Genomic DNA, 23,410 nt, shown 5'->3' on the forward strand with positions numbered 1-23,410 from the left:
CTGTGCCTCAGATCCAGTGAAACTAATATAGGCATCTCAATTGGATTTCTTGTCCAGGGGGCAGAAACAATCCAGTTCTTATAAAGTGAAGTACTTAAATACCCTGTAAGTCACTGGAGAGAAAGTGAACTGATCCACCTGGGTTCTGTTCTTATTTATACAGAGATGTTGTAGGGAACCTGTAAGAAATGCTAAGCCTCTAAATCCCCTCAGAATGCTCGCATAACTTCTGGCTGTACATCATTTTAAAAGTGTATAAGAATTTGCATATAATAATCAGGTAGAAACCCTTTGAATCCTAGCTTGGATAATTTACGTTGTGAGGCAAACTTGTAAATTCCTTCCACAGCTCAGCTGGCATTTGGCAAAGAGGTATTTCTCTGTACTGCTAAAAAAACAATTAACATGGTAGTTATCAGGCTGAGGTACATCGAGTTCTGACCTTTTCAATATATATTGGGCTAGATGAAACAATTGAAGGATCCTTTGCTTAGCAAAAAATGGAGGGTATCACTGTCTGTCAATCAATCTCTAACTTCCTCCTTCAGAGCAGTGTGATTGATAATATGAAGTGATAACGTCTAGCCACCTCTAGCATCACTGAAGAAGTGCAGATGATATGAATTCACACCTGATCAGAGTTTTAGTTTTTATAGAATGGTTTTCACCTCATGGTCTGGGGTAAATGTGAAGTATGTGTGTATATTCAGTCATCCTCTGCAACATTTGGTGAATTCTTTCAATTATTTCCAAATGAATTGGATGCCAGCAGTTATAACTTGCATCTGAAAGGACCGAAGGTATGGTTCAATTTCTTATTCACCTATGTGTGTAGTCTTCTCCACATCAGCTAGATTCCTGCCCTCCCACTGTAGGCGATAAAGATCTAGTGCAGTTCCCAACACATAGGAAAAAACCTTTGTGTTGATCTGAGAAGTGCCACGGATTATCATGCCGCCTGGCTCCCAGCTGATTTTCTGGAAGTGTTCCCTCATAAATCCAGTGACATAATTACTGGCCCTGTGTGGATTCTTAGACACCATGTGGCATCTCAAATGGTGCTAAATGCTTGGTTTTATGCACGTGAATTAAGCAATCACTTGATTTGAACGTAAACTTGTGTCAGAATAATATAAATTTGTGAATGTGAGAAAGTTTGACAATATTTTTAATGTAATTTTTATGTATTCAAGCAAATAAAACCAAACTAATTACATTAAGAATTAATAACTTCCCAGTCCGTAAAAAAGGTTGTTTCAGGCAAGCTTCTTGGATGATCTCCTTATTTCTCCATTAGCATATCAACGTAAGACAACTTTAGGCCTGAAATTTCACTTGCCTCTGAAATGGCAATTAGTTGATTATAGTCAGTACAGGCAGAATATGCTCATATTTCTCTACTTTTCTTATATAGATCGTTCAGTAAAGCTAACTTTTTTTCATAACAACTTCTCTGGCTGTGGAGGTATCTTGTCAGCTGATATTTTAGCTGAAGAAAGATGTAATAGTTCAATGCACTGTGCAGATACAATCCAAATGGATGTTTTTTTGTCTTTTAGCTAATTCTGAAATTGTCCAAAAGTCCTGTCAATATGGCTCGCATTTCTTGTGTAGGCAAGTGACAGTGTGAAAACTTGTAAACAGGGAAAACGATAACCATTCAACACAGTTATGTGAGACATTCATTTCCAAATAGGGTTTTCTCTCAGTTTAGCAAATACCAGTAAATATCAGTTAAGTATCAGTAAATGCTTTGAAGCTGTCATGAGATGCTGTTCAAATAAAAAGTTGTTTCAACATAATGCTATAATAATATTTCTTTATCCTACATACAAGCAACTTACCTGACTTTTTATTGTGTCTTGTATATACTGAGCATATGGTTTGCCACTAAATGTGTTGGAGTAAATTTATTTAGTGGAGACTGGATTTTCACTAAGTAAATCACTTTTGCACATGGCCATAAAATTATTGGGGAATGACAGTGATGAATAGAAAATACAAACCTTGCCTCTCTTTATGTTAATTCTGTATTGCCAAATGTTCAGAACAAAGTTTTGATAAAAATATTCTACTTGTGTTCCTCATTCTATGCAGTTCATTCTATGTGAAACATTTATTCTCATAAATGCCCCCATTAGAATATATAGAGTGTGTCCATGTGAAAGCATGTATTTATTGATACATTAGATTATATGACCAGAGGTTATAATTGAAATGGACAGTTGATATAAAGAACAATGTATCTTTCCTTGACCTTCAAAACAGCACCATTTTCAGGGCATACTTAAATGTGCAATACAGGGTTTTTTTTAGCATAAAATGAAGTCTTCAGTTTTGAGAAGACGTTTTGCCTGGTTTTTATGTTTTTACAAGGTCATATTATTTATAGTCATTATTTGACACCTTGCTATATTTTTCTGTCTTAGTGACTGTCAGATTGTTGCAGAAATTACTTGAGATGTGTGTGTGGCTATTCAGTCATCCTCTTTGACAACATATTTTTAAGTTCTTTCAATAAATTTTAACTGATTAGGATGCCAGGATATGATAACAGACATATGAAAATCCTGTATGTTTAATGAAACTAGTAAAAGTAAATGCAATGGGAGTGGATCAAATAACAAGGGTGTACCCCATGTCATTTTCCAGTTCAAACTCTGTGTTTTTTGTTGTTTTTCTTTTCAATCAGACAAATAAACTGCATCATGATAGCTTACATGGATCTCAGCAATGAAAATTAGCATCACTTTCAGCAAATCTCTACTGTCATTTTGGCATCTACTTGGTAGGCTGAGACTTGCCAGCATGCTTAACACCCAGCTGTTCATAGCAATTTTAATGAAAATGGATAGGTGCTAAGCACTTTTAGAAGTCTACCAGTGTAGTTGATGTTCCTAAACAGAGCTGCAAGTTGCTGACCACTTTTAGAAATCTTGTTTTGAATTCTTTTTCAGATACCTGTTTCCCTTAGCCCTCTCCTGGCTCTGTTTTTATCCATGACTATGCAACATAACAATTACAATCAGATTCAAACTGCACTGTATCTAATGGACATTGTTGTTTCACTCTCCAGTAATATATTTTGCCCATGAGTGGCAACAATAGCAAAAATCCAGTGCTGCTGGATTTTTAAATCATTTTGTGGAGTTTATCATGTGGTAATGGGCTCTATTTTGATTAATGAGGGCAACAAAGAAATTGGAGAGAGAAGCTTTATCATTAGAGAAAAACAAGCTTTCTGCAGACTTCACAGTTCTGTTGGGATCTAAACAAGATAGCAAGACCTTTCAGTGTGGGCCAGAAATACCCCCAAACCAGAAAGGCATTAAAAGCTGTCAGTGAAGTAGATCCAGCTTGTCTGCTCAGGAGTAATGTTGTAGCTACCTGGAGAACAGCATGCTGTATAGTCCCTGGAAGGCACAGCTTAAATTGCACACGTATTTACCTTGAAACCTTGACTGTCTGTCTGAGTAAAACCCAGATGTCTAAGTTTACCCTGTATAACACTTCTATTTAATGCAAGCTGTACTTATTTTCTACTTATAATCACAGAATGGTTGAGGTAGGAGTGGACCTCTGGGGGTCATCTGGTCCAACCCCTATGTTTAAGCAGGGCCACCCAGAGCCAGTTGCTCAGGACCATGTCCAGACAACTTTTGAATATCTCCAAGGACAGAGACTCCACAACATCTCTGCCCAAACTGTGCTAGTGTTCAGTGACCCTCACAGTAAAAACGTGTTTCTTGATGTTCAGATGGAACCTCTTTGTATCAGTTTGTGCCTATTGCCTCTGGTCCTGTCACTGGGCATCAATGACAAGAGCCAGACAGCTCTCTACACTGAACTGTCCCAGCTCTCTCAGCCTTTCCTCACAGCAGCGAGATGTTCCAATCCCTTAACCATCTAAACAGCCCTTTGCTGGACTCTCTCTTCCCCCTTGTTTCCCTTATCTCTCTTATACTGTGGGGCCCAAGCCTCAACTCAGCACTCCGGGTGTGGTCCCACCAGTGCTTAGTAGAGGGGAAAGATCACCTCTCTTGTGTTGGTAATTCAGCAGCCCAGGACACCATTAACCTTCTTTATGGCAAAGGCACATAGTTTGCTCCTGCTCAAATTAATGTCCACCAGGACCCCAGTTTTTTTTTCTGCGGAGCTGCTTTCCAGCTGGGTGGCCCCCAACATATACTGGTGTTTGAGGTTGTTCCTCCCTAGATGTAGGACTTCACATTTGTCCTTGTTGAATTTCATGAGGTTCCTGTATGCCCCTTTCTCCAGCCTGTGGAGAGAATCTGCCATCTCCTCTGGATGGCAGTACAACCCTTTCAGTTACTGTCAGCCACTCCTCCCAGTTTTGCATCATCAGCAAACTCGCTGAGGGTATACTCTGCCCCATCATCCAGAGCAATAATGATTTCTGTAATTTAGCGTAGAGGTATCTACGCTAGTTTTAGAGTAACTAGCTTATCAGGATAGTAACAGGGTGAGAGCTGACCCTAAAAAAGATTAAACTGCCTTTCTACGTGGCAAGTTTTGCTGCCAGCTGTTGGTGTTCCAGAGATCATGCCTCCAGAGGTCATGCAAACATAACTCATTGAAAGTAGTGAAGGCAAAGATCAATCACTACTCTCAACAATTGTTAACAACAGGTGGTTTTAAAAGCAGAAACATTTATTGCTCTTGACATCATTTGAAATCTGTCACTTTTAACTAAAGAAGGAAGGAAAATGAGATTGCAAATGCTTGTACTGATGCAATGGGGTATCTTGAATGGTCTTGGGAAAAAGGTAATGAGAAGTCTAAGAGGTGGGTTGGGCTTCCCTTCCGCGTTTTAACTCCCTATTTTTGCAGTGTAGTGCTGTTTTCTGTATGCTTCTTTCTCCCTTAAACTGATTCTGCATAATAGAAAAACACCTAATCAGAAAAGTTTTCTTCTCTACTTGAGCCATCAACATTTCAGAATTTATGTATATACTAGAAGAATTCTTCATAATAGAAATTTGTAACATTTATCTTTGAAATATACTGTATGGAAAAGGTCTTTAAATAGACAGTCCCCTTTCTATGTGAGGTGTTCTTATTCATCCTTTTTGCCTATTTCTAAGACCTGAAGATTGTATTTGAAACAGGAAAACATTTTTTAGGGAAAAAATACTTCTTTTGTATTCCATTTCTTTGTACTTGTCCTCTCATAAGAATTTTAGCAAAAAGACATCAATTTTGATACACTACCGTTAACTACAGTTAACAGGTAACTACAGTTAAAAATAAACCCCCCAGTAATTTTCAAAAGTGGGTTATTAACCTGTTATCGACTGAATAATATTTGTGTTCCATTTGTTGACATCTGTCATGCTTTTACCTAATCTTCTATTTGATTTATCATTTTCAGAAGAAAACCAAAAAGAATTTAATTCAGAACAGCTTCAAATAAAAACATCTGCCTTTGAACCAAAGGAGACCAGACAATAAGAATATTTTGTCATAGCCCAAAATTTTATTTTTTTTTTTGCTTGTAGTGTTGGGGTATTTTTTTCATTTTCTCTTTTCTTTTTAATATGATCTTTTTGTTTGTCTTCCTTATGAATGCAATTTGACCTCTAGAATTTTTCTTTTTTCTTATGTGGTATTTTAACACTATTGCAAAATAAGCATGAGTGACAGAATTACGATATTACTTTTTTCCTTAAGAGAAAAAAAAATATGAGGTACTCGAACAGAGATTGATCTCACCTAGCTTCAGCTATCTAGAAAGTAAATATCTAACACGTGAGTTACGTGTTTATTTTAAAAAGGGATTTAATCTTGAAATTTTTTTTTTTTTCTTTGTTTACTGGAGAGAAAGTCTAGTATGATAAGTTTAAATGTAGATCTCTGCATCAGTATAATTAAGTGTGTAGAAAGCTTGCATCTTGCCCTCCTTATTACAGCCTCTATGTAAAATACATAGATTGGTAAAACCATTGTGAAAAGACATCAGTAGAGGTGAAAGGGGGGGGGCGGCAGTAAAACAATCACTGTTTTCCTAAACATTTGAATCAGCAACACGTCAGGGTGACAAGTAAATCGATCAAATTAGTACCAGTTTCAAAGGTAGACCCAGTAGTATTAGTAGTCCAACATAAGTCAGTGTGTATGCCAAAATGTGGGCATATTTACAAATTAAGTTAAAATGAAAGTTTGAACAGTGTGATAAAAGGTAACAAGGGACCACTTATAGAAAATAATATTGAAGATTTTAATAAATGGGCTCATTAAATCATAAGCTTTGGGGAAGCATTAATGTTGTGAAACTGGTTTCAACACCACAGTTTAATTAGTTACCACAGATGCTACCGATGAATATTCCCGTCCCATTACTTGGTTTATATTCAAAAGAGTGGGGAAAAAAAAAATCAGTTTCTTCATTTTTATATCAAACATGAAGCCTCAGAGAATGTGTGTGTATGTGATTTTTTTGCTTATCTAATATATTAATTTTGGTAACCTAATGATAGGTTAAGGAAAACAGACTTCAACTATGCTGTATTCTTTTTGTTTTGGTTTTCTTTTTGTACCCTGATGTGGGGGAGGGACAGGGAGGACTCAGGATTCTATCTGAAGGGCAGAAAGACAGTTTAAAATTTCTTCTGAATATGAAATTATTTTTAATGTGTGGGGAAAAAGTTGGAATTACGAATCAGTTAACCACTGAACACATTTCCTCTGCCAGTGACTGTGATCACCAAAAATACCAGCTCAATAGATGACAGAGTTAGATTGTTGGGCAGAAAACATGATTAGATTTCTTTCCAAAATTCCAGTCTAAGACTGTTCACTATTATTGCTATGTGGTTGATCTCTTTGCAATATATTATCACCTGCATGCATACACAGATCACAGACTTACAGACAGATTAATGAAAGTCTGTTATGTCTAAGCAGTAAATCTTAATGTAGATTATTTGCAATAAAATTATTAGCCATGTGTTTCAAGAAAGAACTGTTCTAGAGTTTCTTTAAGAACCTTAAGTCTGCTGCATCTGATTACTGAGAATAAAATAACCTTTCTCTGAGAATATAGAAATCTGTTTTTCTTTGTGAGTTGGTTGAGCAGCTGGCTTGACTAACTCACACATTATGAATAATTTAGTCCATGAGCAACACAAATATTGAATTTCATGTACTGAATATTTGTGTTACTACAGAAAAATGCCTGGAAATCATCTCTGAGCTGAAACAGGTTTACTGTAATAATTAATTAAACATGAATAAGAAAGAAAAAATTCCAAACAGATTCAGAATGTTCAATGAGCTGAAAGAACATGATAGAAAAAATAAAATGAGACATGCAGAATTAGAGAAATTATTAACTGCAAATATATTTCATTATTTTATTTCTAAGACAATATATTGAAATAGTTGTTCTAAATCCAAGTAAAAACTCAAAAAGATAAGTTAGGTGTAAGCTTTTTTAAAAATTTGAATTTAAGGTCCCTAATTACAAATCAATCGAGTAAAGCAGATGATTATGTTGGATTTAGCTCAATTCATTCAATTTCTAACAAAACAAAAATATCTTTAAGTAATATTGCTAAGGTTCAGTTGCATAAAATGAGATTTAGAAAAGGAGTTTAAAACTTCAGCCCCATACATGATCAATTTGTGACTTTGTGATCTCTACATTTAGGAGGCCAGAAAATATAACAACTTTTGTATTTTTTAAAAGACTGAAAGGAGATAGTGAGGGAATGTTTAAGTGTTTTAATCTACTTTAGTTAAAATCTACTTGCAAATCAGGATCTGGATAAAGAATGACGCTGTTGGTAATAGCTTAGGATATTCTCAAAGAACAAAAACTGGGGGAAAATAATTTTATGACTGCAATACATTTTTATTTTCCTTTCAAAATACAGTAATTTGAAAGTAAGAGTTAAAAGATGTGGTAAAATATATTTGTAGTAAATACACAACTACATGATTCCTGAAGCTGTGTCTTCTGCTATGCAAAATTGAATGGTCTATGTAAAAAACTGGCCCAATTTTCAGATTAATATGTCATTACTCATGTCTTTTTCTAAGCACTATTTTAAATTCTAATCAAATTTTAACTTTTTTTTTACTATATTGCTGTTCTCTGAATGTAATTCTTAAGCGTGTTAATAATGCATGCTTAATAAATAGCCAAAAATACTTTCAGTTTCTCACGTAAACAGTGCAAATATGCTGCTGTTCTCATTCCTGTTGTTTTAGTATTTTTCTTCATGAATAATTAATTTGGTATGTATAAAACCAAAATTTGTTGTGTATTTTTCCTTAGAAAATATTACTGATGACTGAAATATCTTACTTATTTTACTTGAGAGTAGTTAATAATATTATTAGTGGAAACTATTTAAAGTTCTAATGAAAGCATTTAAATGAATACTTTGCATTGTCAAGAGAGTCATAATTCTCTCTTATTCTAGATCTGTTCTTTTCAAGTATAGGTTTTAAGCAGGAAATTCACTTAATGTGAAATTAAAGTGAGATTGAAAGAGGCAAGCCATGTTTTAATTCCATTCCCCAGTAGCTTTCTGTAATTAATTTCATATTTATCTTTCCTTTTTACCTTGGACAAAGGAAGAAGATTATTTTAGAACTAACCCACAGTATTGGAGAATTCTTGATTCTGAGATGCTTTTATCCACTTTTTCAAGCATGTAAGCACTTCCATACAAAAGCTATGTATTAAGGATGCTTAAGATTGGAGAAGCTGGTCAGAAAATGGTCTGTAAATTTTTGACTGAAACAGGAAAAGTAAGAAAAATTATAAAGAATTGGCATATATTATCTGCAGAAAAAAAAACAAAGTTTTGTAAAAACTTTGATTCTGAAGATATCAGTCAAAAACTCAAAAAATATTAATTTGAAATTCTGTTTTTTCATGGAAAATGCTTTTTATCTTGAAGAAGAAAAAAAAATTCACAATTCTCTTTCTTTTTTGTAATGTGTAGAGTATTATGTGTGAGTTTTCAGGCCTGTGTGGTTTGTCTATGAAAGAGATAGTAAAAATGGAAAATAACATATTTTATTTTGACATACAAGGGAAACCAGGCAGGCAGAGTTTGATAATTTTTGATGTTGTGTCTCTTGTCATTGAAAGTCTACTCATGCATCTTTTTGATCCCCACAAAGAGTGCTTACATGTACACTTTCATTCTTAGGTGTATGCCAGGAAGCCAGATAATTAAATTTAATCTCTTTGTAGTGCCTGATAGATAATCAGCATAAATTTGAAAAAAAAAAAAAACATATATGGCTTCTTAAAAATTGCCTGTTTATGAAGACTAATTGGTAAGTGGTTAAATCAAAATTACTTGTATCATACTTTCTATTAGTAAGTGCTTATCATACTTTCTATTAGTAAGTGCTAATCTGAGTTTTCTCTGTTCATATTATATTCATTTTCAGAATTTTCAGTATGATTTTCCTACTGTACTGTGTGACACTAAGTAGATAAAATAATTTAGGATAAAAATTAATATAGTGAGGTTTGGGAATTATCTGGAATGTGTTAATCTAGATTAAAAATTAGGACTCTACATCAGAAAATCAAATTTATTTGAGTAAAGGGTATCATGCCTTACAGAAAAAAGGCAACGTCTTTGGTATGCTGTTTAATTTTTCAACTTTATTGAACTTTTAGTAAAAAAAAAAAAAAAAAGCAAAACCAAAAAACTTCCATCACTTTTAGAAAAGAAAGTTAGTTAGTGTTCTATTACCTAGATCATAAAAAGAAGCATTCATTCTCTTCTAGCTAGTTTTTAACAAGATTTATAATAATATAACATCACAATTTATGTGTAACTCTGTTATTCGTGATGTAAAACTTCTCAGTGAAATTAGCATTTAAATTATCTGCCATCAATTTTATTTAAGTTTTTAATGATGGCTGATGTATATTCAATAACTGTAGGCTAAATCAAAGATCTTGTTCATATCAACCATAATTTTAATCCCAGAGTAGACATGGATATCTTCATTCAGGCAGAATCCTGAATTAATTGATGCATGACCAAATATATTCATACACAAGCAGATCCATTTTGTATGCTATTAATAATATTAGCTCAGTATACTGTTGTTTCTACCTATAAACTCTATTTTAACTGGAAATAAGTAAGTTTTACATCAGACTATTCTTGGGAAAAGAAATAACAACACTATTTATGATCATTACAGAGTTATCCTGAAAAACATACTGTCTGCAAGATCAATTTACCTATGGAAAATGTAAATGAAAATTGCTGATCAATTACCAGTTGCAGAACCTATGTTCAATGCTCTCAAGGAAGTCTGCATAATTTTTTTTTGAAAATAGAGCATTTCAACAAACTCTTAAGATGAAACAAAAAAAGGAAATTTATTAACTCACTATTTTGTTTATCTCATAGGTTCAAAAGTTTAAAAATAAGGATATGAAGTTTAATCATTATTAAGCAATTAGTCTTTGTAACAAGAGGTTTTGTATCCAACAGAAGTAGCTCAGAGATGATTGGTTTTGTAAAAAGAAGTAGCACTTTGTGAGGGACTGTTTTTTATCTTCATGTTTGTGGTGGGGCATGAATAGCCCAACTAATATGTCCTAAAATGAGTATGTACAGGTTTAATCAGAATAACAATGAATTAAGTTGAAATCTGCACTTATGATAGTATTTACAGGCATTTCTTGCAGTTGTGTTGTAGACATAGATATACAATATATATATAACTGAAATACTTCCATTCGTATAATAATACAGTGACGTAGGGATAATTAATTATTTTTCTACCACCTTTAGATAGATAAAAAATTCTTCTAATCAGAGTTTTGTCGAAAGATGTACAGTGTTTCCTAATAGCTAGAGCAGCATAAGCATGGTAAGACTTTGAAAGTGCACCCAGAACTTTTTCTAAGGAAAGTTTTAAAACAGTATTTTTGTACTTTCCAGGAATTCATACAAACCCTTTATTTGCTTTTCATTTTAATCTGTACAAAGAACAAACGTAACCTTACATTTCAGAACTCTATTCTTTCCTGGTACCTGCATTACTATGATCATCAACAATAACCAGCCATAACAAATCTGTACATGGAAGAAGACACATAAAAGGGCAACGATGGCTAATCATATATCCCTCTTGAAAAGCATTCAATATGCAGACTTTAGGTCATTCCTTCTTCAGATTTTTGTTTCATATGGTAATGTGTTTCTCTGACTCAAGGTTGTCAAGTGACTTCAGATACATTTTGGATCAAGAGAGAGACTCATGGGCTTTGTTTAAAAAAAAAAAAAAGTGCCATAAAAATCCACATTTTATTTTCTCATAGTCCATTTAAAGGATTTTAAGCTTCATGTTCTTCTGTTATGATTATTAATACTATTAAGATAAGGCTAATCCTGTGTTCCGCATAATATTGCCTTCTAAGTTTCTTAGGGCACAGTAGTTTCTAGGATTTTTAGAGGGAGAATGCATCTAGATAGTGAGATAATTTTTAGAGAACTGGAAGTTGCTTTCTGCGTACCATAAAATTAATATTTTTGGGTATGAAATTTAATACTATTCAGGGTAGAAAATAATTATGTGTTGTTAAGGACTATTCAAGATTCTAAATAAATAGACATGGGCAGACAGAGACCACATAAAGTATAATTTTGAATGATGCTGTGTCCCTTTTGGCAGCAACTAACACTTGGAAAAAAAGAACATAAAAAAGCTTTGCATATGCTTAGTATCTTACTTCGGCATGCAGGGAGCACTTCCTCACTTTGTTCAGATTTATAGCCCTGACACCTGTCCTGGAGGAAATATCCAAGTCTTCCTTATTAATGGTAGGAATCCTATGGTGTTTCTGTATCTTCCCTTTTGAGTAATTATTTTATCTGAGGCACATACCAAGATGGTGGAATTTGAGGTTTAGTTCACCCTGAATAATGAATATTGTTACATCCCAGACTTTTCACAAGGTAGGAAGCTCTACCTAAATCACCACGGCATGTTCTGTACCTCTTCAGAAGGATGAGATGCTATCAGTTTTGGTGAGGCAGTTGTCTGGCTCTTCCGTTGTTTTGTAATCTCTTCCAAGAGTGTGGTCCCAGAGAGAGGGGGGTGACTGTTTCCTTTCCAGACCAGTGACACCCTCTTTTTCCGCAGTAGTGTATGAATTTCATCCTAGATGCCACACTTTCAGATGATCATTTATGTAGAATATGTGAAATTTAACTTAATATCATTCAAACCAGCTAATCAAATAACTAATACTCTCACCTGGATCACAGCTGCAAATCAACGGAGTGAAAAAGGGCTTAGGGAGATCTGTCAGGGAGCAGCAAAAACAGAGCTGCTCCTCAAGGAAGGAAGGTGGGATCCAAGGGTAACAGCAAGGCAGGCAGCAATAAGAGCACAGCGCTATGGTGTGCCCACTGTTATTCACTTCATGGGTACCAAACTCCTCCTGTTGTGCTCATTAGACTTGACTTTCCTTTTTGCTGTACTGGAGTACTTTTCAGTCATGATCTCAAATTGAATGTGCCTCACTGAGATGAAGCATGCCTGCTCTCTGCAGCACTGTGTTAAAATTAATTTAGAAGTATAGTTGAGAAAGGACTTGGTGAGGTTTTAACTGGGGAAAAATGAGAAGCGTGATGACACAAAGTTACTAAAAATTCTCAGGATATTGCTAGTATGAGAAGTTCTAGCTATAGTAGAAGTAACTATGCTGAAGTAGTGCTGACATAGGTCTTCTGAGAAGTGACAGCTCTGAGTTTCCATGTGTTACAAACCCCAGAAATCTTCATTTAATGTTAGATACAACTCCCTCTTAATGAAGTATGTCATGGCCATCAGATAGCAAGCTGAACATAATATGGTTTCCAGGGAAACATCCTTATTAACTGAATTTCCTGATCAAGTGCATCCTGATGTAATAAAAATATATTGATTATTTTGATGTAATAAAGATAGATAACTATGGAGTAGAAAAAAACCCTGAAGCAGATTATTGGAACTTAGAGAACATTAAATAATTAGCTTTATATGACGTTTTGTTTCTAAACAGTAGCTTTAATTTCAATCTTTTTTCTTCCCCTCACTCACAGGGTTTAGCCATTAGGACAGTCAGAAATCCAGTGCTTATTACAAGTCAGCCCACATGCTAAAATAGATGGGTAGGAGGGAGGAATTAATATTTTTCTCCAATTTATTTTTCCCCTATCTTCACAATTAGAAAAAGGACTAATTTTTAGCCCATAGGATTTTTTTCTTTTACTGTTACTTTTTTAGTTAGCTAATTTTTGTCCTTGTTATTGACAAAACAAGTAGTTCATGATTTGGTCATTGAGTAATTTTTTATTTTTTTTTGAGGGAAATAAACACAGGTTTCTCCCTGCTTTTAAAGTTTTATTTAGTTTTGTTTTTTTGGGGGGAGGGTTTTTTTTTTTTTTTCCATTTCTAGGATGAATTTCTACTCAGAAAGACAAAGAGGTTAAGCCTTTATTTGTGGTTGGTGTACAAAGTCTCAGAATTTTGGGACAGGACGGTGCTCACTGATTATCACTTCTTTATTTGGAACACCTGGCAACTCAGAAGATCTCATAGTTATAAATATTTGCTTTAACAGCCTAAGAACAGATTGGAACATCAGAATAAAGAAGTAGCTGTCTGATAGGAAGTCACCAAATATGATTGTTGGAACTTGATCCTTACTGATATAATAAGGTGGCCATAAAAAAATCTTGTCATCAATTCCATTAATTCTGTTAAGCATTAGAAAGTATAGGTAACCTAATATATTACCTCAAATTTCTGCAGGGGAAACTGGTAATTTGATTTCTCAGCTTTGTTGTGCCTGTGTTCTGTTAAATTAATTGTTTACAGAGTACACTTGTTCAGAAGTCCTCAATGTACGTTAAATCATTTTGCAAGAGAAGATGTCATCCTGCCTAAACTCTGAACATGATCTGTCTTCAGATCTTTGATTTTTAATCTACTGAGTAGTGTACTGAGAACTTCAAAGGGACAAAAATCACAAAAGGATATTTTAAAAATCTTAATATGAAATATAAATTAACCTAGTATTATGAAATATACTTATTACTGCTGTTTATTAGCATATTTAATATTCTTATTCAGTAACATTAATTGATAATAACCTACACCAGAACACATACATACAAATCCTTATCGTATCTAACATACGAAATACTTGCTTTTAATTTCTTCATAATCTGAAATTCCTGAACCCTTCCATTGGTATCGTGGATGTCAAGATTCTAAGGATACACTCTTTAGAAAGTTATTAAAAATAATAGCTGAAATACCTTCCTAAGAATTGTATTTTCCTCTGCACACTAGGAAAGGTAAATACGTTTGAAAATAAATTGGACTCTAACCATAGATTCAGTGTTCTTGTTGCTCAACTATTGATTATTCTACTGTTGTACTGATTATTCTACTTGTACTGACTTAATAATATTAAACGTAAAAACATATCAAAATGCTGTATTTTGCATAATACGATTATAGTCAATGTGAAAACAATCAGCAGCTAAAAGGGAAGAGAGTAGAATATTGATATTTAAATTTATGAGTTTAGATGTGAAGGCAGTATATGTTAGATGATAATACAGTTAAACAAATATGTCAGAGTGGTATACATTTTAATGCACATCCTGATAAAATTTTAAGGGGCTGCGATTTTGATTGAAAATAACAGACTTTGGGAGCTGGCTATTTTCCTTTGAAAAAAGAAGGCAATATCAAAGTTTAAGAATATTTTCAGGTATACTTTATTTCATATGCGACTTATCTGCAAACATTTATATCAAGCTATTAACCTCAACCATGTATAGTGACCCCTTTTAAAAGTACTGCCATCAAGGAATACAAATGTCTCTGCTGTTTTCTGCACATGTCTATTTCTTTTTGGTTTGTGCCTCATACTATTTTAATAAGACTCTTGACCACCCAGCTTCTTGAGCCTTCAGCCCCAAAGCGCTTATATTAGAGATGTAAGTATACATTGGTTCAAGGTGACCATAAACATGCCTGTTTAGTGAACTTGCTTTTCCAAAAGAGGTTTTTTCTTGTTAAAATTATCTGGAATCGAGACACAGGCAAATGTTTCTGAGGAGTAAACTTTCAATATAAGACAATTATGTATATGATATAGTCTCCCTTTTACTGAATTTCTGTGGTCATAAGCATATGGCCTTGTAGTACATAGATCAGGAGAAACTAATTAGTTTAAAAGATACATATATGCTAGGGACATGCCACACTGGGATTTTGTGACAAATTTAAAAGAGTAGCAGGTTTCATATCAAATCTTTTCTGTAATGTTTCTCTGAGATTGAATTCATATTAGCCAATCTCAATATTTTTCTTGTTTTTTCCAGTCAGCTCTTCATTATTCTGCTGCTGCTGTTTCAGATATTTTATTAGTTTCTTAATACAATAATCATGCACATTTACAAAGATGAATATGATAGATACTGGTGTTTTATTAGAAAATAATGGTAAGTATAGTTTTGGAAGAAAAATATATGGAGGGATTTCTATGCCTTATTTTCCAGCAAATATGATAAAAGTTCTCGTCCCACCAGGCATAGAAAGTTGATATGACAATATTTGAAAACCTAATGTGCCTAAATGAAGGAAGGCACATGAGCCATTCATTACTGATTTGGAGGAAAAATTTCAGAACTCATCCATTCACTTAATACATGAATCCAGATTTGACACACTGACAAAGACTTATTCATAGAATCATAGAATCATAGAATGGTTTAGGTTGGAAGGGACCTTGAAAATCATCTAGTTCCAACCCCCTGCCATAGGCAGTGACACCTCCCACTAGACCAAGTTGCCGAAGGCCACATCCAGCCTGGCCTTGAACACCTCCAGGGATGAGGCCTCTTTCAGAGATCCTGAAAGATACTTGAAGTCCCCAAAATATATCGATACGTACAATTTCATCCCCTTTATATCTTATCTGTCTTTTCATTTCATGCATTGATTTTTACGTTCATGATTGTGGGACTATTTGTGGTTGATGCATAATCTGTTTGCAGACATTTGTATAAAGCTATTAACCTGTGTCACCTTGAGTGACAGTTTCTGAAAACTTTATCATCAAGGAACATAGCTGTCATTGCTTTCACGTTTTCATTCTTTTAACTTTCTTCTGTCTTAAGTGGTAAAACAACACCATTGTGTTTGGTCCATAGGTTTAGTGACCAAAATAACTATTTTATGTTTAGTTTAGCCTTCTGTATATTTGCAATATAGCATATATTAATTATAGCATTTACTTTCATATCCTGATAAGGAGAATACATGACTATTAGGATTATGACATTTAAGATATTGTAAATTTATTATTTATGCGGTCCTTGTGCAAGCTAATAAATCCCAAGGTTTCCTTTGTATTACATGTTCCCTCTGCAAGCTATGAACCTAGGGGTTTTGTGTGTATTACTAGCTTCCTATGCTAAATTATCACACTTGTAGTCTTATTCCTTCTCCCTGAACTCAGCTAAATTACTTTGTGGTAAGGGCTCTTTGCACATTTCTGTATATCCTTCTGCTTTCTCTTTCCGTCTTCCAATATTTTTTATTCCCCACCTGTTTTTCTCTTTCATTTTATCAATATATGGATATTTTAGGATACCAGATATCCAGGAAGATGGGCAGAGACAAACATGATATGTACTGTCATCTGAAATGTGCCAGAGGTTTTCAGTGTACAACAGACAGCTTAACATTATGAATTTTACTTACTAAAAGATAATGTTTTAATAATGCAAACTGGATTGCATCCATTTTTGCCTAGAACTTCACTTAACATCCATGTGACTCAAAATATCTACAAGTTTTCTCGCTCATGATTAGCCCATGGAGAACACCTCATATCCTTGCTAGTTCAGGTACCTAGCTTTAATTGAATAAAAATAAGAATTTGCCACATAGCTTTTGTGCATATATGCAAGATGATACTTTAATTTTCAGTATACAAGATGTGAGTAGCATTTAACCCACTGAAAATTCCTAACTGCATTTCTACAATTATAATGTATAATACAGGTGGTGAACAAACAATAATAATAAATAAATAAGCAAATAAATAAAAAAAAGCCAACCCTTGACTTCAAATTTAAAATCTAAGGTTTGGGTTGGCCACTTCCATTCAGGAGTGAAATTTTGGGCCTATGAAATATGAACTTCTGGAAAAATCAGCTTGTAGCTCTGTAGTTACAAGTTATCAAAAGTTACAAGTTATTAGGAAAGAAAAAGATAATAAAGCAGAACACATAATTATGCCACCATAGAAGTTCATGAACTTGAACCCTTCACCAAAAAAAAAAAAAAATCTAACAGAACTGAAAGGTTCAGAAAAAGCCAACAAGGGATATAAAAGATATTAATCTTCTTTCATATAAGCAGTTATTAACAAAGCTAAGACTCCACGGTCTAGAATACAGTCAACTAGCAGAGAACATGACTGAAGTCTAGAACATTATAAGGAACTTGGTATGGTAGGGCTCAATTATTCATTTTCTATTTCAATAGAAGAATTAGGGGGTGCTGAATGAAAGAAATAAATGAAACAAATTGAGTGAAAGCAAGTGAAGCAGCAGGAGCCAGGTTCAAAACAGAGGGAGGTAAACCGTTTTATACAGATAGTTATAGGTCAAATTTGTTGGGAAAATGTATTGTAGATGCAACAAAGTTCAAAGTGAGTTCAAAGGAAATTCATGGAAGATAAGTCCCTGAGAATTACAAAATGAATGGAAAAGACATCCACCTCAGAATGTCCCTGATCTGAAAGTTGGATATGGGGGAATATTAAGGGAAATTACTATATATTTGAAAACAGTCTTATGGCTTTCTCCATAGGCATTGACTTATGGCCACAGTTGGAGACATATTTTGTCAGGCTAGATGAACCTTCTTTGCTTCTTTTACGAAGCAGGACTGTTGTCTGTTAGGTCATCAGCCTGCAAAATAAGAGTTCTGGATCACCAGTTGAGATACTGCAATGTTTAATGCTTTTCTTTGGACCTGAATAGATTCCTTTCATGACTGACATCTAAAATCAGAAGCAAGAGTCTGTTGTCTACATGTACAAGCTATTGATATTTCAGATGTCACAGAAAATGTGTTATCTGCAAAAGGCTGACAGATGCATGCATTCTTCAGCAGCTATTGAAGTCCAGATGAAATAGTCGAGAGTCCTTAAAAGGAATCTAGCTGCCTGTTTAGGCAACTGCAAAGCAGTTTGCATGTATGTATCTGTGAGGGATGTATCTCCTCACAGACTCTGGGAACTAAATTATTCTGCTTCCTGGCCTTCAGCCACTTCTCTGAAAATGACTGGGTCTCCCAGACAGGTGTTCTATGAGATCTAGAAATCTACCAGACTGTACAGATGTGTTGCCATATGCAATTAAAACTATTCTAATTTGATAGTCAGCAGAATATAGGGATCAGCATTAAGAGACAATAAACAGTGAGAGTTTGATCGACTTCTGATGCCTTCGGGTATAGAGATATCTATGTGGATCTGTCAGATATGGCACAAAATCTGCATCAGCATTGCACTCTTCTGACCTGACATCAGCGAGATCACAGAATCATTCAGGCGGGAGTAAACCTCAGGAGGTCTCAAGTCCAACCTCGCTCTCAAAGCTGCGTCAGCTATGAGGTTGGTCCAAGATGAAAACTTATAGGGTGATTTACAGCATCTCAAGAGGCAGTAGATATGTACATACAGACAAGTGAATCAAACATTTAAGATTTACAACTTGTAGCCTCCTTCCTTGGAATGATAATAGAATATTCTTTCAGCTGTATGCACTGAGCACCTGTTTTGGTAACTAATGATTATAGTTTTTATGCTCATTGTAACGGTAGTTACATTATCTGCATTATTAATCTTTAATTTTGCAATAAGATGGCAAAATAATAGATTCAAAATTGCACAAACAAGTTCTTTTAAGGAAAGCTTTTTTTATTTGTTTTGTTTTTTATTGGGTTTGTTGTTGCTGTCAGGTGGGGGGTTTTTTTGTGTGTGTGTTTGTTTTGGTTTGGTTTTAAGAATAAGGTATTTTCCTAGAAAGTATTACATAAAATACTATAGAATGTTGTCATGTTAATGTGACTGCACATTCAAGATGCTTGGTCGCAAAGAGATGCCTTCTGGATCCTTTCAGTCTTACGTTGGAAACCACTAAAAATAAGTCAGGCTGTAGCCTACAAGACAATACTTAATTTTCTTCAGTGTTTTCAGTAAGGGAGTAGTAAGACTGTAGTCTTAAGGGATGGTGAAACAGTGATCTAAAAGTTGCCCGTAGTCCTTCAAAAACCAACTAAATACTTATTTTCCTGTCCCTCCTCTAAAAAAACCCATAGCCCTACAAACCCCTGTATTCTACAATGAAGTGATATACTTATGACATCTGTTTTGTGATCTTTCATTGCATGGTATTGCTTTTCTAGGAATTTTGAGCATTTTTGATTCATGATTGTGTCATTCACAGATATTGGCTGACCTAGAAAACCACGTGCTTTTTAAGGATGACCTAGAATGCCAGAAGCTTATTCTGGAAGCCATGAAATACCATCTTTTACCAGAGAGAAGAACCCTCATGCAAAGTCCAAGAACTAAACCTAGAAAATCTACGGTTGGGACACTTTATGCTGTTGGAGGAATGGATAACAACAAAGGTATTAGAGGATATTTGTTACTTCATAGAAGTTATATTTTGCATTTTCTTTATTAGAAAATAGTGAAATACCTTTCTATTCCAAGATGGGTGTGGGGGTGTCTAAGTCAGTCAAAAAATGCTCCCAAGACTTTTGGTCCAATGAAAATCTACTGATATTTAAGGAAAAATGTAATACTGTTAGAGAAAAGAAACTGAGTTTTTAGTTCTTTTTTTGTTCAAAATTATTATAATTTCCAAAAAGAATTTTAACAAAAAATCTGGAGTAACATTAATTTATCTTACTTTTAGCTTTCTAGAAATTTTGTTTTGTTTATAAGTAAGTGAAGTATGTATGCACCTTTTCTAATCAATGAAAAAAAGGAAGTTTAATATGCAGTGTATTCCATCCTTAGGTAAGTGTCTGAAATATTATGGATGATTTGTATTCTTCTGATGCAGAAATTTATTGCTCACCTAGAGAAAAAGCCTAGACAACTAGCTTAAACTCGATCGCTACTTTGTCAACAGCTAAAAGAAGGTGAAATTATCCCGATCTTACTGTGAAGAAAAGTAGGAAGCAGTGGAAATTTTATTAAATTATTTTGTTGTTATTTGTTTGGAGTAAGAGTTATGAATATGTGGGTTTTATTTCTGCTGAGAAGTCTAATACAGGGATTTCTTGAACAGAATGAAATAAAATATTTAAACTAAAAGCTAGCTGTGTTATAAGACTATATACTCGGAAAGGCTTTTCTTATTATTTCTTCTTGAAATTCACTAACAATTCCACAGTATCTTACACTTAAATGTCTATATTTAGACTGAAATATATGCCTTCAGAAAGATTAGTTCTAATATAAAATAAACTGTACTTTAAAAAATTATAATATAAAATTAGATCTTCAGTATTTCACAACTCCGCTTCTAGGTGTAGTTATTTCAATTTTTTTTACTAAATAGCTGTGGCAATATCATCTGCAAAAGGACATTGCATATTTTTCCCATAAAATTACACCAATGAGAAAGATGTATGACACCTGTGCTTGTGAGAAAGAAATGTTGAGAATATTGTGGAGGAAAGAACCAATAGGCATCTTTTCTTCTTATAGCTGTGAATTATTTTTGTCCTTTTAACATTTATAAATGTTTGTGGAGCTAAATGTTTGGCATGGATTTTCACAGAACATTGCCTTTGGATCATAAAATACCTGAAATACAAATTTTCTCTTTCCTATGACAAACACTTTAAGCATTCAGGTAGTGGAAATGACCATAATCCCAATTTAGGTGCAGCGGTATTTGTTCAGTCTTACTGTACAGATTGGTTCCTGGTTCACATAGCAAATCAAATACAGAAATATTTAGGAAGAAGCACAGAGTGTAGCACCGGCGCAGCATCAACACACAGCCTATTTTGCAGATTCAGGTCAGGCAGAAGCAGTTTATTTCAGCCCTATGTTGATATGAACTCTGACTGAAAACAAAAGTACCAGGTTTTATATACATTGATAGCGGATAAAAACTGCTTTGAGAGGGGGCCTGGTATGGCAGAGCAACATCTACATAGTAGCAGCCTTTGTTGCAGCTGATGTAATGTGTATTCCCGATAACTTGGGATCTGCAGCTGTGTGAACTCAACTTTCATCCGTTCAGCTCATCCCTCTCATGATGCTGCTGTGTCCTTGTCTGTATTTTAGGACCAGCAAGGCTTGCTTCTGCATGTGAGTTCAGGAGATCTGAGTGCTCTTGGCATGTACTGAAGAGCCACTGTGAGTTCATAAAGCGTACCTCAATATTTCGGCCGTGAGATGATGCTGATACTGTATTATCTCTCCTCAATAATTAATAACTTTTTTATTCCACAACTTTCTCCACTGAAATGCTGACATGGATGATTGTGATTCACAATGATATATTTTTAATGTCTCCTGGTGTTTGCTACCAAATATGAAACATATAAGAACTAGATGAGCTAAGCAAATTAGCAGTTTATTAGCTAGAATATAAAACAGTGGGTAAGCGGTAGTATTATGAAAGTATTTGAAGGTTATGTGGCCCATCACATAAAAAGTAGCCTAGCATGTTAAATCAAATTTGTTTTGAAATCTCTTCTGTAGTTTTTTTTTTTCCTTTCCATAAAAAAAGAGGTGATAATTAAACTCCAGCAGCTGGTGACTGGAATTATGCCAAATATGTGAAAAGTTAATGCAGCATAGTACTAACTGGATAGAATTAAAAGGAACAAAGTTAGATCATTTTGTAATTTTAATTTCCTAAATGTGCAAAACCTCATTTAAATCTCTGTTTCCACACACCTTTGTTTATTTATTCATTTAATTTGAAAGACACATATCGGAAATAGATTCTGTCTATATGTTCACATTAATAGAATGAGATATATTAATAGATTAGAGGTGTATGCTCTGACAGTGTTCCATTCACCTTATCCATTCATATCTTCACACTGACTTCTGTAATTTGGATTAATAGGATTTAATAATCTAGAAGTATATAAAAGATGTCTAGGTGTACGTATAAAGGAAGATGATAGACTGAAATAAGTGAGTAAACGCAAGTTAACATACACCAGTTTGCAAGAATAGCAAAACACTGACTTCTTGCCGCTCTCTTGGAATCCCCAATGCAGAACAAAAACCATGTGACAGAACATGATGTATACAGTCTATGTTAGAGAGTGCCATGGAAGATTATGATGAGGAAAATACATTTGCACAGCAAGAGGACACTGGTATAAAAAATGGAGCAGTGTTATATTGATGGCAAAATACTGATTGATCTCTCATGATGTGTTCTAATGTGTCTCACTACCTAGTTGGTAGAATAATAAGGGACAAGGACAATCTGCAGAGAAAAGAAAACTAAGAAAACAAAAATGTCAGGGTAACCATAGTCCGAAAACACAGGTTTTTATTTCTTTTGGAGTAGTCTGTCAAAATGCTAGATTGTTCGTTATTTACTGGATCATAGACTTTAAGTAAATACAAAGGAAAACAAATGAAAAATTGCGTGAGCAAGAAAATCTTCCATGAAAAATGTAACGGGTCATTAACAAAAAGAGGGAAAAGTTGATTTACTGAAACACTGATATTAAATATGTGGTTTTCATTAATTTTTTCATTAGGTATAAAAACCTATTGCAGAAGTTGCTCTGGTGGTAAATAAGTGAGATGCATCATTAATCTGTATCAAGCAATATTAAAAGTCCTTTAATTATTATTTAGATATTTCTATATTTTTGATATTACCACAGATATATTAAAAAAGGAATCTTTTGAAATGTGAAATTGTGAGGTCTCCAGTCATTGTTCCTGAAACTCCCATGTTGCATATTTTTCCTTTTCTTTAATGGTTTTAAATAATTTTTAATAATCCTTTTTTTCTTTACAAATATAGTTTATCAAATGTGGTTTATTACTTATGATTGTTTCACAGGTATGTCATTTAACATGAAGTTACTCTTTTGCTCTGATGAACTTCAAAGATGTCCTTGTTTTTTCTGGGCTTTTGGGTTTTTTTTTAGTTTCTAGCAAGACATTTCTCACAGCATACTTTACTTAAACCTTATTTATCTATCTTAATTTTGTATTTTTCATTCTCAGAGAGGCATACTTTTTAAATACCGAAAGAAATAATGGAAAACCTGTTGTAAATACTATAAATAAAAGCAGAAATAGGGAAAG

At 34.1% G+C, this 23,410-nt stretch overlaps 1 protein-coding gene across 1 annotated transcript in view; it reads left to right on the forward strand.

The window, feature by feature from the left end:
• The window catches only part of KLHL1 (kelch-like family member 1), a gene marked incomplete at its 5' end in the record, with an annotated part of 154,595 nt that overhangs the window by 65,446 nt on the left and 65,739 nt on the right, over positions 1-23,410 (forward strand). The window contains one exon of the mRNA XM_009880207.1: positions 19,542-19,728. Within this exon, the coding sequence (XP_009878509.1) occupies positions 19,542-19,728 (187 nt within the window). The remainder of the gene's footprint in view (positions 1-19,541; positions 19,729-23,410) is intronic.

This window comes from Charadrius vociferus, unplaced genomic scaffold (genome assembly GCF_000708025.1).
Source record: "Charadrius vociferus isolate BGI_N301 unplaced genomic scaffold, ASM70802v2 scaffold182, whole genome shotgun sequence".
Classification (NCBI taxonomy): domain Eukaryota; kingdom Metazoa; phylum Chordata; class Aves; order Charadriiformes; family Charadriidae; genus Charadrius; species Charadrius vociferus.